This window comes from Rhyacophila brunnea, unplaced genomic scaffold (assembly GCF_057557595.1).
Source record: "Rhyacophila brunnea isolate RB1 unplaced genomic scaffold, BYU_Rbru_1.0 scaffold_24, whole genome shotgun sequence".
Classification (NCBI taxonomy): Eukaryota; Metazoa; Arthropoda; class Insecta; order Trichoptera; family Rhyacophilidae; genus Rhyacophila; species Rhyacophila brunnea.
The window spans coordinates 20,616,883-20,634,418 of record NW_028232904.1 but is presented as its reverse complement, the minus strand read 5'-3'; the positions used below and the strand labels follow the sequence as shown (position 1 = coordinate 20,634,418).

At 35.4% G+C, this 17,536-nt stretch overlaps 1 protein-coding gene across 5 annotated transcripts in view; it reads right to left on the bottom strand.

Moving 5' to 3' along the window:
* jbug (filamin-type immunoglobulin domains fbug) overlaps positions 1-17,536 on the bottom strand; it is a 241,573-nt gene that overhangs the window by 130,427 nt on the left and 93,610 nt on the right. For all 5 annotated transcript variants that reach the window (XM_085950990.1, XM_085950988.1, XM_085950991.1 and 2 more), the window contains exons 4-10: positions 6,388-6,487; positions 4,804-4,946; positions 4,026-4,249; positions 3,330-3,471; positions 2,852-3,015; positions 2,564-2,739; positions 301-413 (exon numbers count right to left, since the gene is read on the bottom strand). In XM_085950990.1, coding sequence (XP_085807116.1) covers positions 301-413; positions 2,564-2,739; positions 2,852-3,015; positions 3,330-3,471; positions 4,026-4,249; positions 4,804-4,946; positions 6,388-6,487 — 1,062 coding nt within the window. The remainder of the gene's footprint in view (positions 1-300; positions 414-2,563; positions 2,740-2,851; positions 3,016-3,329; positions 3,472-4,025; positions 4,250-4,803; positions 4,947-6,387; positions 6,488-17,536) is intronic.

Below are 17,536 nucleotides of genomic sequence, written 5' to 3'. Positions count from 1 at the left end.
AGCTGTAGCGCTCCAGAAAGCCAGCAGGTATCAAAAATTTTAGTGCCTGGACTACCTCCCTGCATCCATTATTCTCCACAAAACTACAACTTCCTCAAATACAGTCCACTGAAAAATATCGCCACTATGCTATATATGCTGGCATACAGTTTATTTCTTACTTCCCTTAACATCAAGGAATAGCTATACTATTTGTACTACCGACCAAAGTAAAATGTATTTAACTCATGTGATTGGTTCTGGGTCACACTAAACAATCTTCATTGGTACCTATAAGTTAAAAAATTAAGTTAAGCTTACCTGTGGCATTGACGAGAACTTCTACAAGACTGCCGAGGGCACACGGAGCCATTCCTGGCGGAGCCACTGTCACCAGTCGAGGTAACACTCGGAAGAAGAACCGATTATCCACCCTGCAACAGTTATTATCAATATTTTGATTTAAATATTCTTACTATAAAAACAATTATTGATTGAAGCATTTGTTGTAATTCAGGGGTAAAAATACGTCTTTCTGACGCATGTATAAATTCTACCTGACTAATGTATTCTATGTAGCTTCACCACACTATGAATAATGTTAAAAACACAATAATGCTTCAGTGAACAGGCAAGTGGAAAATGAGTTTATCTTCTTAGCCCTTTTTCCATATATTAAGTACCTATTTAACTGTGTAAAAATCATACATGTTTTTATTTTAATAATCAGATCTCTGGACAAATAATTACATTTATCAGGACAGGATATCAACAATGCTAAATATGTCTGCGTGCATTTTCAGTGTGCTCATTTTACGATGGGAAATTGAGTATAAGTGTTGCAATGCACGCTTGTATGTATACATTTTGTACCTACGTCGCTCGCCAGGTGACTCCGGCGCGATCCATTCCTTCTCATTTATTTATTTTAAGGTTATTGCCAGCATATCATGTAACTTCGGAACTGAGTTAATATTCAAATATACTTGTGGCGATCAACGAGTTCTGTGAGAATAAGTATTGTCAACAAAATCTGTGACGTACGAATTGATCGCGGAAATATCATTTGATTAATTTTATATACATTTTTCACAGGCCATCAGCAACCGCTTAATACTTACTCAATGCTTACTCAGTGAGAAACGCGGACGGCGAAAAATAAGATCCATATACTTAGTACATTTTTAGCATACAAATTTCACACGAATCTAATTACCAATTGCAAATAAGAACTTTTACCTCAGGTACTTTTATTAATATTTATTATGTTAAAATGCATGTCTCACCGAAGGCATGGGATACTAAGTGTAAGCATTATTCAATCCAGTGAGGCGTTCAATAAATAGGCTATCACGATTGAACGAATATCTCACTCTGCATTTTATCTTGGTAGAGAACTGTCACTCTTTATCATTGTATCACTGTACTTGTGTCAATCCGTCGAATAAAAACGTAACCGCTCTCAACAATCATACTTCAGTCATTCACTCATCTCCTCATCACACCATCATCCGCTTACTGCCAAATACCAATGCCTCAAATTGATATCACACCTGTTTGCTCTCTCTCTATTGGAAGGTCACCAGGAAGAGAAAAGTTTTTTTATATGAACTACATTGTGCTTCATAATATAATAAATTTTGAAAGCTGCTTAGGCAAAAATACACAAACTATTAAGGCTATACTTCAGCTGGGGCACGGTCTAAAACGATCGTGACTACGCGACGCGAAGATTGTGCAAATGACGCATGCAGAATAAAATATAATTTGTCATAAAAACATGCGTCCATTTAATGTTTATTGTTCTATTACTAATAAAAATAATAATTTCATTGACATATTTTCTTTTTCAAGTAAATGGGTAACGTTTTTTAGTCATCTTTACACGAGTTAAGAATTAATTCCCCCGTCGCCATCACAAAACAAATTGACGTGTTCATAGCTCGACTTTTGCTCTCCGATTGCCAGCCAGTCTAAAATCTCGTCGCACCTATAGTTGAAAATTATTTGCCGTTTCACTGAAGTATCGTCTTAAGGTGATTCAGCAGTGAAACGGCAAATAATTTTCAACCATAGGCGCGACGAAATTTTGCACTCGCTCCCATTCGGAGAGAGAATGTAGAGCTGGAAACACGTCATTTTGCTTTGTGATGGCGACGGCCGTAATAATTCTTAAATCGTGTAAGATGACTTAAAACGTTACCCATTTCCTACATTTACATGTCAATGAATATATTATTATTGTTACTGATAAAACAATAAACAGAACATTAAATGGACACATGTTGGATTTATAAGACAAATTATATTTGGTTTGACATGCCTCATTTGCACCCGCGACCCGCAATCCGCGCATCGCCTAGCGACGATCTTTTTAGACCGTGTCTCAACTAAGGTATGGCCTTAAAGGTTTTTTGTGGTGACCAGGGAAACACACGTAGACACTTTATATCATTTAATTAATTAGCCTTGTCTACATTCGTGCATTTTTTCTATCGCTATATGAACGTATCGCTGTGCATGCATAGAGTACCGTCTTAAAACAAAGTAATATTATTTTATTATCACTCTCTTATTGTTTTACCTGATATCGTCAACGTCTAGGACGATCTCGTGCATGCCCATCTTATCAGGAATGAAGACCCCATGTCCTCGGTTCTGCAATTTAACGGGATGCATCTGTTCGGCCGGCGTCACGACATACGCACGTATTTGCGAATAATCCAATTCTTTTGATAACAAATCCACTCTGAAATTTACCTGTAAATCAAAAAGAATGACATCAATATAAATCCCTTAATGTGAACATGAGACCTCAAATTATGCAGATATAGTCACACAAAAATAAAAAGAAGAAGAATATTCAACTTACCGGCTCTCCAACCCTTCCTGAAGTAGATTCCAGATTGACTTGGATCATGTCACTCATTGGCGGACGAGGTTTGATCCATTGGAAGTGTGCTGCGTACGCCATCACACCTAAGTGTTCCACTTCTCGGTGAGACATATCTTTGGCTGTTAGCACTGGCTGGACACCTGTAATGAAACCATGGAAAATTATACCCTGATTTTAAATTATTAAGACGGTAACCATCTATTAACAGAATTTGAAAAACATCTGAGGACTCAGATACTGTAGTCATTAGGAATTATTTGCAGGAAGGACACTAGGTTCGATAGCTTCTAAGGGTACTCTACCAGAAAGTGATAGATATATATCCAAATCAGATTTGGTTTAAAAAAATCTAGAATCTTTCTAAGTCATATTTCGGAGGCTGTATTTTCAGCACTATATTAATTGTTCACGTTATATTCACCACAATATGAATATGGTATATTGGCACACTTACCCAATCTTTTTCCTGCGTCAATGGCTTGCTGAAGATTGTTCTCCCAGTAGGCAGGGTCTGATTTGAGCTTCTCAGGAGCCGGAGCTGATCCTCCAAGACCTCTGATTACTTCGCATGCAGCCTTTCCATCATTCCAGTCCGTCTGAAACACAATGTCATCCATCATCATTTGACAAGGTTTTATTTGGAGAGTTTAGACTATTTTACAACGAACATGTCATGGCTATGATTTTATTCAACATAAATAGTGAACACTAAACTTTGTCAGTCAAATTTATTTGTTTTCATTGAACTAAGAATACAAATTGCAGATGGAATAGGTTAGTTTTTAAAATTCAATTAACCCTTGCCTAAACCATAATAGTCGAGTTAGGCAGTGGAGATCTGACAAAAAATGTGCACTTTATCAGTCATATTTCTTTGATTTCATTGAACTAAGAATACATAATTTACAGAGCGGCTTATAATGTTGAATAATGAGGATTTCAAACTTATTTGAGTCTTGTAAAAGCAATGCAAAGCTATTTTGCATTAATGCGATCCTGAAAAATTTATCTCAAAGCACAGGTGTGAAACTTGCTACAAATGATTTTTTTATTTGAAATTTGAGGGCTGCTTGACCTCATTTGAATGTGTTATATTATAATTAACAACTCTGGGCAGAATATTGTATGGAACATTTTACAGTGGTCTTACCGTGAAGTTAGTAACCGATCTCTCAACCCTGGAGTTGACCCATCTGAGGGTGGCGTGGAACCCTGGGGAATCGGGCTTCATGAAGTATGAGAGGTAGGTCATTCCAGAGAGTTCATCCAGCCAGGGTGAGGCCAGGTACTCAGGCTCCAGGACGCGGGGAATGTCGAACTCGCGCTGCGCCAGGTTCATGGCGCGCGAGCAGTTCTCTATGGAGTCGTTCGGATCTGGAAAACAAGTAGTTAGGATATTAATAATACTATTTATATCAAGCCATTTCATTTAACTATGGTTTTTGATAAACATTTAGAATAGTGTCTATAATAGACAAATACGGAGAGATTGTAATATTTCAAAAAATACAAAGATTTGGCTGGTGTATTTCATCATGTCCACAAACTTATACGTACGCAGAAATGTTGTATCGGAAATATATGGCTGTATATTAAAGACCGTCCAACCTCTTTGGGTCGTATAGTACTGACATAAAAATCATTTCTAAATAAAACACGGTTCTTGTCGATTTACACTTTCCAGGAAGCCAGCAGCAAACAAATTTTGAAAATAGCCGATATACTGGATTATTTGTTAGGTTAGGTTGGGTTTCCATTCTTGAATTCATGAATTTTGTCAAAATCAGCTATGAAAATTGAATTAATACTCATATTGAATCTAATAAAATTGGAGAAACTACCCTCGATAGCTGCCGATAGCAGCCTTGTGTATAGAACAGATGCGCTGGGTGGTTTCCGATCCAGATGAATATAACATGTGTACTCACTCAATGATCTCCAGTGCGAGAAGAGTCCTGGTCTGCAGTAGTCGAGGAGTGCGCTGAGAAGCACTCCGCTGTTCCAGTCGGTCGTCAGGTTGGATACCCGACATTCCGGCAGTACCGCTTGGAGCCATGCCAGCATAAGCTTCCTGTAAACCAAAGATTATGAAAACCTAATTCTATAGAGATACAGCCAAATTGTATAAAATTTAAGCAATAAAAGGAGCATTGGTCTACTTATGAAATTAGCTCCAACTAACTTCGCATTTCAGATTCATTTGCAGATAACTTCACACTACTGCTATGTTTATTTGCCCATTTGGATGGCGTATAAAAAGACAATCCGTCATTATGAATAGATAAGCAGATAGTAATAATAATACTACACTTCAGCATTATTATTTTTAGTTGAAAAATCATGTAAAATTTGTGTAAAACAGTTTATAACTGCAGTCGTGTAAGTAATCATAATGAAGATAAAAAATGGCCGCCATTGCATATATAAAATAATCAGAATGGCAACTTAGCGATGTTAATATTTGTGGAGATTACCAACTTAACAATATACTTCACATGCTTGAAAAATAATTTCAAATGTCATAACATCAATAACATATTATAATACTCTTGGGTCCCAGGTTTGAATTCCAAGTCTGAAAATGCACATGTTTTCAATGTGTGTTTGGATCCAGAGCATGAACATAATATGTAAAATAAGTGGCTATCCATTAACTGTAAAATATCTGTTGAACCTTTTCATGAATCAGTCAAGATCCACATGGGATTGTGGAGTCAATGAAAAAATCAATTAAAATAAATTAATGTAGGTTTTATGTAGAAGTAGGTAGGTTTAACTTGATTCAACATTCATATAAGTACCTAATTTTCCACGGTTTCTAACAAAGAATTTGGACTAAGCCACTTAGTAGCTACCTAGGGGCGGCGGCAGGTTATATGAAAGTATGGTGAGGCAGGCTGGTAATCAATTTGCGGCAAAATTTCCACGTTAACATTATAATAATGTTATTATATATTATTATATAGGTATATTACAATGACCAAAGTAAATGCTCCGTGATGCCCTGCATTTTTTTTTATCGCGTCGCTATTTCTCGTAAGTTGTCGGCTATTGTTGGCCTGCTTCATTCAGTTGTATGAGAAAGCCGATTCCTTACCCCTCTTTTTATTTAATACCTCTATGGTAGCTAGGATTTATGACAAAAATACTTTTTGGTTTGATTTTGATACTTGACAAAGCGATCTGCTTGATGGAAAATCGCAATTGTAATTTCATACTAATTACCTGCTAAAATTTGGTAATTGCTTCATAATAAGACATCACCTATCATTATAACAATACATTAAGATTGTATCATATGAAACAATAATCTCTTTTTAAATCTTATCCTACGATAAACGCGTAACCGACCTAACTCAATTTCCTCCGAAAATAATTGAATAAAAAAAAAACGGAAAACCATAGTTGCGTAAAAGCATCCATTTTGTGATTGTCATCGGCTACGAGCAGATTCAAAATGGATGTTGCGAAACGAACAAGATGGCGCCGAATTTCAAAAAAAGAACACTCACCTTGGCGGGAATTTGCTCCTTCCGATCTGATATCTGACGATCAGAGACCATATCAGACCCAGTATTAGCTTCAGATTGCCGTTGACAATATCGACATTTCCTGCGAAAAAAAGACACAATTTCGTTAGTTGTTGTTGGTGAAAAACATTGAACAATCAAAAGACAGTTCTAGAGTTGGCAGCATTGCGCTAGGGAATCCTATCCCGGGATCCCGAACAATTTTCGATACCTATGAATCCCGGGATTAGTAAACATAATCCAGAAACATTCGAGATTGATTTTTTTATCAATAACAATCAATAATTGGTATATGTGCAAAATCATTATGTTAGTGACGTGCATGTACTTGCACGTGTCACAGGGGGAATTGCCAGATGCTCAAGGATAATAAATAACAATATTTTCCTGCCATACGCAATCGAAACAACATCAGAAAAATAATAAATCTATTTATTTAAAACCAGTTAGACGTCACTGACGTGCTGGCACGCACTTGTTTCTACGCCAAATTTTATGAATGTATGTTTTAATTTTCTCATTTAATTTACGAATGAATAGAAATTGTTAGAATCTCGAAATGTTTGTGAATTTTATTATATGTATTGCATGGCCCCCACGTCCCGAAGCGGGCCCCCAGGCTAGGATCTTTGGCGGGCCCCTTCACCTATCGCTAAGGATAAAGCCTGTGTGACGCTCTACAGAAGCGTTTTCCAAATAATGTACGCGGTAAAATTAATGTGTATATTTAGTGTGTTTTTAGTATATTTTAATACATCCATTTGAATTATGGAGTTTTCGAGTATTGATATACAATTAAAAATTGTATCCTACAACCACATAATAAGGAATATAGCCCGCAGTCGACTTTTTTACTAGTGAAGCAAATTTGTGATGTGTGTTTATCTCACTTATCTGGTCGACTCGCCTCGCCGGGCCCCCAGGCTAGGACGCAGTCAGCCCCCCCCCCCCCTTGTGGGGGCCATGGTGTATTGTAGGTATATTGTCAACACAACATATTATTTATTTTATTTTAATTGAACTTGTATATTTTGTATTTGTTATCTTTTCTTAAATATATAAAAATTATTTTCTTTCACATCTATATTATAATATTATTTACTCCATTAAACCTGTATTTCCAAGATTGAACGTACACAATATTAACAATAAATGTCTTAAATAGAATAAATTATACTAGACATTTTTGACCGATTTCATCAATGCTACTCGTATTTGTATTATATAAACATATTCTATTAGGTAACTATCGAAAAAAACTGCCAATCCAGGGATCAAAATTTTGGCTCGGGATTGGAATCCCTATTCTGCACTGAAGATAGGTCAATTTAGCGGATGTTAGTATTTGCAGTGACGTCCCGTGGGGGTAGGCAGATTGAGCGTCGCTTAGGGGCGGCAGTTTCTCGGAGGGCGGCAAATCGAGGAGAATCATTAGTTATAATATATACAAAACAACTACCTACCTAAACTTAGTAATGACGAAAATATCTTTCCATTAAAAAATTCAGCTCACTGGTTGGAACCAAAATTTATTAATTAATTAACATAAAAGGCTTAACAGGACTTTGTCGGGTTCGCGATGTCTAGTTTACTACCGTTGTCCTTGGACGTCACGTCCATAATAAGTAGCAATAACACGTGCAAATTTTTAAATTTTATTTGAATAAGGTACTTACATAGGTAATTTAAAATGTATCCAAATATTTTTGCACTAAGTATACCTATTACTTGCGAGTTTTGGAAGTTATCGGGTGTATTTTAAATGTATCTGAAACAATGGACTCGCAATATTGTCTATTGAAGCAGAGATGTCATTTAAATTAGATTTAGTGGTATATATTTTGTTTTCATACAACAAATTTCTTAGATATTGGAGTCATGAAAGGATGATAAAAAAAATGGGGCGGCATTTTGGCGCTGCCTAGGGGCGGCAATGGTGAAACAAAAAAATATTGGAAAGCACAGTATAATCATATTACAGACCTACAAACTTATCTGAAGAAAGGGATTTGAGAGCCACTGTCAAAAACTACCCAATCAAGACTCGTAACTGGACAAATTCTGACATTTTCAAAATGGCGTCCTGTGGTAGTTCGTAGTTCCGTGTTTGGCCATTCTACAGATAAGTTTGTAGGTCTGTACTTTGAGTGGGCGACGCATAAGAATGTGATAACTGATAATCAATAATTATTAGACTGTATAATTATTATTTTATTAAAATATATACTTACGACCTCCCCACGCGCCATTTTGATTGATTGGCTTTAATAAATTAATATAAAATTATTAATTTGATACACTTCAATTAAAACTGACTGCACAATTTCATAATAATATTTAGCAGTGACGATGGACTAATGGCACGGTGCCCAAAAATTTGACAAACGCTTACTTATATTGAAAAAAATACATACTGTCAACCATGGCCCCCACAAGGGGGGAGGGGGGCTGATAGGGCTCTAGCCTAGGGGCCCGGGCTCGAGGAGGCCCGGCGTGACGGGCCTATCAGATATATGAGATAAATACACATCACAAATTTTCTCTAAAAGTAAAAAAGTCGCCTGCGGTGCTACGTCACGAGGAGGTAATGAACATTTAGAATATGAGTTTGTAACACGCATTTTTTTATTGTTTTGTGTTACAATAATTGCTAAAAATAAACTGAAGGCCCTCACTTCTATCTCTAACACAATTTTTAAAATGCTTCTGTTGTGCGTCACACATCCAGGGGCGGCTCTACCTTAAGGGTTCGTAGGGACCATCCCCACATCGTTATGTCAAAAATACAAGTTCGATATTTTTATCACTATCACAATATACATACTTATTTACATGATTAAATTAACTATTTAATTTATTTTATCATACTGGGGAGCAAATCGTAAAAACGCTCGCCGTACGTCGTTGTTCAAAACTGATAATGGTAAATCTATAATAATTATTAATAGGTATTAATTAAGTTAATATTTTTCAGCACGCTTTTTCGATATGACTAAGTGACGACTCAGATAATCATATTATTTATATATAAGTATCATTTGTATAATATGAGAAAGTAGGTAGGTGTGTAAATATATTTAATAAATAATGGCTAACCGCACCACCTATAAAGTCGGCGAGCCGCCACTGCACACATGCCATCAATCTTAGCGATAGGTAGGGGGCCCGCCAAAGATCCTGGCCGGGGGGCCCGCTTTAGGATGTGGGGGCCATACTGTCACCCAGTGGCGAAGAGTGGAGGTAGGCTGTTACGAACCGACATAAATAGTGCACACTAAACTTTATCAGTCATACGTATTTATTTATTTATTATAAACCCTCCCTAAACCAAACCATAAATGTTTAGGTATGCTATGGGCGATCCGACAAAATAGTGCACACTTTTTCAGTCATATTTATTTGTTTTTGTTGAATTAAGAATACATATTACAGATGGTAGGTATTGGTTAGTTTAAAATAAAAAATCCCTGCCTAGCCAAACCATCATCGATAAAAAATATTCTTCTATCTACAAAATATCCAAAATTATGTATGATTTAATGGCATAATTTTAGATATTCTGTAGATAGATGAATAGTTTTGACTATTATCTATTATGGCATGGTTTACGCAGGGTTTAATTGAATTTTAAAAACTAACCAACACTATCTACACATTGCAGTCTTAGTTGAATGAAAACAAATACGTATGATTGAGAAAATTTTGTGTGCTTTATTTATGTCAGATCTTTACAGCCTACCTCCACCCTTCACCACTGCTAGGTTCACCACCCTCTTAGGCACTCCTTGAAAAGGTCGGCTGTCGATAGCAATATCTTTGTCGGATACACGCAATGAGAAATATACGACAATAATTTTAATTAAAGCAATTATTAACTTATGAAGTTTATCCATTACTGTGGCCTGTGTTGATAATATAAAAAAAATCTACAATACGCATGCACAGCTGTATGTGAATTGTGGTGAAACGAACCGTGAAATTCTTCAAAGCGTAAAAAGACATGCGAGCTTCGTATTGTGACAGCAGTCACTCAAATCTGTGACAGTTATGCTCAACATGCACGCTGCATATTGTTACATAGCTTAAACCAGCGTTTTCCAATTAAATTTAGTCACGGAACCCACGTGTTTCTTTTCTCCTTTCACATATAAGATAAATTCGTGGCAAACTGATTCGTGTAATTAATACAATGACAGAGATTTCAATAAAACATTTATATCCAGGCTATACCTCGGTATAAGTAGGGCTAGTAAGGCTATAAGTAGGATCTTCGTGACGCACCGTCGTCTGCGACGATTTGTACCGTTCAGCGAAATGCTGAACAATGAATACGTCGTTTATTCTCAATGTTTTTCCAACAGCGGTGAACACGGAAATAATAGAACTTAATATGACTATATTGTTTGATTTTGTTAATTTTTTTAAAATGCAGGACTAAAACGAGACGGAAAGGAATACAAGCCAGGTGCAATACCGTGACTGTCTCATAAATACGTGACATCCGGCAACCCTATCAATAAGAAACAATTTACAAAGTTTTATGTCCGCTCGATGCAAGCTAGTTTGTCGTCACTGCAATGTTATAAAGTCAACGTCCAAAGACAGGCGGCTAATCTGAAAATACTGCGAAAATCGATGACCCTCAGAAAGATTAAATTTAATTAGTAATTTTTATTTATTCTCTCAACTGAATCGAATATAATATCCGTAAATAATTCATTGAATTAACTACCTAGGCAAGCCAAACGCTGCGTGTTCATCGCTTGCAATCTGACGGTGCTGATCATGGCCCCCAGGCCACGATATTTGGCGGCCCCCCCAACCTATCGCTAAGGTTAAGGGCAGTTTAATGTTCTATAGCATTGTTTCCCAAATGATATTCTGTGGAACTCGAGGGTTTCGCGTAAAATAAAGGGTATTCCGTGTATTTTTAGCGATTTTCCGTATTTTTAAATAAATCAGCTTGAATTGTCGGCGCTCAGCATTATATATTATGAAGCACTGAGCGCGACCCTCTTTTGTGATAGACAAGATACATCTGACCAATGAATATTATGTCATTGCATCTGACCCTTCGCCGTGTTGGATAAATAGTCATTTTCATTAGTCAGGAGACACTAAAAATAATTATAAAATAAAATTCTACCCGCCTTATAGCGCCTTTTTGCTATTAGAGCTTATAAATTTACGGTGTGTTTATCTCATTTAACTAGTTGATCTGCCACGTCGGGCCCTTCCTGAGCCCGGGCCCCCAGGCTAGAGCCCTGTCAGCCCCCCCTTTGTGGGGGCCATGGTGCTGATTTCCGGTAGCGACTCCCACCTGCATGGATATCGCTATGCTGTGCTACGCTAGCATCCGATGTGCTCGGTATCGATATATTTCCAAAATAATAGGTATGTTATTACCAGAGAACACAGAATTAATGGGAACTGAAATACCTAATGGGTGTGGCGTACCAGGCAACCGATATCGAGTGTGGAAGAATATAAGATAAACTTAAACACGTGCACAAGAATACGTCATTCTAAAGCCGTGTCCACATTGACAACAAGTTGCTGGCAACCTCATTGAATTTCGATTAAAATAATTTTGGTCAAACTAATTTTAATAATTATCGTGAAATTTAACGAGGTTGCCAGCAACTTGTTGCCAGTGTGGACACGGCATAACATTAATCTTCGTTCTGACAACTTCTATCGGTTTATTCACTGACGGTCACTCAATATTGGTATATCTGAAAGTTGCAACACACACTATTGTGTGTCTATAATAATTTGTATTTCATTTTCGTAGGATACTCACACATTGAAAACCCTGCTTCAAAATGTAGTGTATTGGGGTATAGCCTATCGGAATTATATTTATTAATCTGTTCTGTAGTTATTATATACTTACTTATTAAGGTGTTTCCAAATTAGATATGTTTTTTGTCAAATTTAAATTCAATTTTTTTTACGTAGTATAGTGAACATTACAAATTATTAATTTAAGACGTTTAGAAACAAACAAATATTATTAAAACATTATTATATAAAAGTTATTAAACAGTAGTAAAGTGTAAATACAAAAAAAATATTATATATTAGATACATAGAAGTACACCGAATGAGCTAAGCAGACCCTATTTTAAGAATTTATAGAACAATGCCCACCTATACTCATCCTTACGCAGGTGGAATATGTCAATATACGAAGTGATTTGGCTGAACAGAGTTATTGCCCTCCCAATTGGCATTACCAATGGCAGGTTAGTTCTGCACTTTGGGAGAACAAACAACTGATGCTCCCGATTGCTAAGATAGTTATCAGGAACACATGTCAATACTACCAAGAATGGCAGAGTTCTCATTTTCATCGGGTATAAGTCGGAAAAAATAAGTGGCTAAATATAAATATTGTCTAGTGTTCAACAATATATAATAGTACAGTCGACCTCGGTTATTACAATCAAGGATATAGCGAGATCTCAGATGTAACGAGGAAACATTCGTGGACATTTTAGTTTATGATTTTCTCCATACATTTATTCACTTTTATAACGAGATCTTTATCGGATATACCGAGCTAAAATATCGTCAAAATTGTTCTTAAAACTGTTAATGTGTCGATCGTTTAAAAACATTTCGACCCTAAGCAATAAAATCCAACCGGACAGGATGCCGCCGGGATCGGATTACGATTATGACACTAGTGAAGTGTCTAAGTACCTACCTAATTGGTGTTTTCGCCGACAATATTGAAAAAGGTTTCACGCATATGGTTGAAAATGCATGTAAAAAATCCAAGGTTTGTGAAGTCAGTAGGTACCTACCAGCGTTCATTACAATTAACAACTTCTTTTGTAAAAAAAAATGTAAAAAATTCTAATTGTATATTTTTGTTTGAATTGCGACATTTGTGTTATGTGTAGTAATTAGTGTTTTCGCCGACAATAATGAAAAAGTTTCCACGCATATGGTTGAAAATGCATGTAAAAATCCAAGGTTTGTGAAGTCAGTAGGTAGGTACCTACCAGCATTATTTACAATAAACAACTTCTTTTGTAGTTTATGAATGCCATGCTTGTTTCGGTGAAAAATTCTAATTGTGTATTTTTGTTTTGAATTGCGACTTTTTGTGTTATGTGACCGCTCATTTGAAAATACATATTCTCTGATATAACGAATAACGCTAGTAACGAGCAAATTCAGTCGGTCCCATCTTCCTCGTAATAACCAAGTTCGACGTATTATGTTGTCGGTCTGGACTACGCTTTATATTATGAGAATGTGATTTGTATTAGGCGTTCGACAAAGGTCGATATTAGATTTAGAGGTCACAAATAACAAATTAATACATCGTCAATGATATTATTAATTTTGTTAAATAGTATGAAGAAGGCGGTATTTAAAAAAATGTTTGTATAAGAAATATACACGTGGGTTGAAAATGTGACTTTTAGCTATGTCACCAATGCTTGACATTCCTATGCAAAAATAACAGTGTTAAGTAAGTATATATTTTTTTAAATCTCATTTACCTACTCGTGACTCGAGAACTACAAGGTTCTAAGTGGACAGCTGCAGCAAAAAGGATATGGGCAGTTGAAGTTTTGAATGCTTGTATTTTGATAATCGTGAAAATTCTCAATACTTTTTATTACAACGTTTTTATTAGGTCGTATTCTTGTTTGTCCGGTGGTTGTTTGTCCAGTACAAATCTTGCAATCGATTGTTAACTAACTTTCCGACTAGCTAGACATTTGAAACTTTTAGAATATAGCAGAATACGATGCCAATGCATTCCTTTAATACTTTTAGCGATCTTTAAGCAGAATTGAATTCATTTTCAGTTAATTCTGTTTTGTATGGAAAGTTATTTCAGAAAAATCCGTTAAAAGTAAAAGACTAGTATTGGTTGCTAAGGGGGTGGTCCTAGCAACTAAATTATTAATATATACGTGCGTTACTATGGAAATCAAAATGACATTTCAGTATTCTATATTTATTTTGTTTGTTTTTTATTTACTTCATATCAAGTACAAGTTTGAGCATATTGAGCATAATAATTCAACAGAAAATTTAAAAACGTTGTATATAAAAAGTTCTTTTTATTTTGTAATTATTTTGATTGAACATATCAGTGGCGAAGGGTGGAGATAAGCTGTTAAGGGGGATCACATCAAAAGTTAAGAGTAATTATTATTGGGACAGGGTGATGTAACCTACTGTAACCTTAGGCAACATACACAATCAATTAAAAAAATATATGAATGAGGATAAATCATCAACTAAGTAAGTGTAACATATACCTACATATCGTATTTATAGTGGCGAAGGGTGGAGGTAGTCTGTTAAGATCCAACATAAATAGTGCACGCTAAATTTTTTTAGTCATACCTATTTGTTTTTATTGAACTAACACTACAATTTACAAATGGTGTTTTAATTAATTTAATAAATTAGTTTGTAAAAATCAATTAAACCCTGTCTAATCAAACCACAATGTTTTTGGTATACTTTGGGCGATACGACAAAATTGTGCACACTTTTTCATTCATACGTATTTGTTTTCGTTGGATTAAGAATATATATTACACATATTGTTGATTCATTTTTTTTAATTAATTAAGCCCTGCCTAACCAAACTACAATACATATAAAATCTATGTAAAACAGCTATCTTGAAAATATCTTAAGTTATGTATTATTTAATTGCATAATTCGCATTAGATAGATAGATAGATAAGTGTTTTTTTCAATATTATCTATTATGGTTTGGTTTTCTCATGGATTAATTGAATTTTAAAAACTAACCAATACCATCTGTAAATTGCAGTCTTATTTCAATTAAAACAAATACGTATGACTGACAAAGTGCAGTGTGCACTATTTATGGCGGATTTAAAAACCTCTTCCAGCCTTCGCCACTGGTATAGGTAAATTATTCTACAGTGGCACCATAGGGGATTCGCGCATGTATTGAATTGCTTGCGACAATGCCTGTTTCAATGCTAGTATATAATACCACTACAACTGCAAGCCGCATTTGCCGTACCCATGGTGCCACTGTAAAACGATTTACCTATACTAAATTACTTGAAGCCTTTGTATGTTTGTGTTGATCTCTGCTACCTGTTAGTACCAATGATGTATCTATAGTTACGCTATCCATGGACTGAAACCGTATGCGGTTTCAAACCGTGTGATATACTAAGCTTATCTTTTCTGGCCATGGAAATATATTTCCACAAAGTATATTATAAGCATCTGATCGTATCCGTTTATACCATACACTTACACTTACAAATTTAGTGAAGATATATTTTCATGAACAAAAATCATAAGTTTAGTAAGGCACACGGATCTAAACCGCATACGGTTTCAGTCTATGGATGGCCTCTTATAGCTACTATTGGTCCAGGAGGAGTAAATAGAAGTCCTACATCATAGGCCCCCTACCTATCGCTAATGACAAAGGCAGTGTGACGCTCTACAGAAGCGTTGTCCAAATGGTGTACGCGGTAAAATTAATGTGTATGCTTAGTGTTTTATTGTATATTTTAATACATCCATTTGAATTATGGAGATGTCGAGTATTGATACACAATTAAAATTTGTATCGTACAACCAAATAACTTTAAATAATAATATTATTGAAGGACAATAGCGCTGCAGGCGACTTTTTTTACTATTACAGTAAATTTTTGGTGTGTGTTTATCTCACTTGTCTAGTCGTCTCACCTCGCCGGGCCCCAGGCTAGAGCCCTGTCAGCCCCCCCCCCCTTGTGGGGGCCATGTCCTACATATACGACAACGTCGTTGGTAAATTATATTATTTTTTATAATATAAAATAATCAAGCTATTATTTAAATACATTAATAGGTACATAATTAAAAATTGTTTTTTCTTAATAAGGTAGGTTTTAAATAATCACGGAGTATGGAATCTTAGCCACTGTTATGATGGTAACAGTACCTACATTATACAATATTTTCTTTAGCACTTCCTACACGCATAGTACCTTGTAAGAAAAACTGATGTTTCTATCAAGTAAAATGTGGAATTAAAACATTAATTAATTCTAATCCAAAGTACCATCATGAGAAAAACACTTTCAATGGATGCAGGCAGACAATGTTAAATGTTTTTTTTTCTGTTTTCATTATCAAGTTTCCGAGTAACAGTTACCTGTGTTAGAGACGAACCAACTAACTACTATGTAGTGGCGTGCGGAACGGTGGGCCAGGGGGTTATTTTAAGTTGCATATTTTTATAGCACATAAAAAAACTAACCATACGTAAAATCTGACTTTACAATCTATTTTCGAAACTAAACACGATCGTTCCCTAAACAGCCGGACATCTAGGTCCGGAAATAAACAAATAAAAAGGACAGCCTGTGCCGCTCGATTTTATTGATGATGGGATGACTGTATATGCTTAAAAAGTGCTTTTTTTCAGAGAAAAGTTGAAAAACAACATTGGAAAAAAAACGATATTCATCCTTAGAGCCCTATGCAGAATCGAAAATTTCGATCCTAAGGATAAGTTGCCGAAAAACATGACTTAACTATAGACTATACTGAGTATAGAGTTAAGGAATCCTTAACCATAGACTACTTTTGTTATGAACACGCCCCCTTCTGTATTACCATTTATCACTGACAGCTGCTGTCAAAATAAAGTCGCATGTCTATAAAACAGTCCATACACTCAAATTCATTTAATAATGAATCTCAATATGGATATTGATAGTGTTAATTCGTTTGGCATGTACTTGCAGAATATTGTTTTACTTTTTATACGCCAGCCCGCAGAAATATACGATGCCAAATAGAATGACACTTGACGCTAGTGTTACCATGTTAAAAGAATATCTTGCGGTGCCTGTGAAATTACGTATAATCTCTGATAACGAAAACATAAGAGTATTATAATTAAATATTAATATGTATTTATAGTTATTGCATTAATTTATAAAATGCAGTTGTCATATTTTTGTCATCGTTTAACAATTATAAAATAATTTACCTAAACTATAAGAAAGACAATTTTTAAATATGGTATTATCTTCAATAGAAATGATCTTAACTAAGGACAATGTTTCTGCATAGTGTTTTCTGCTAAGCAAATTTTAGTTATGACAAA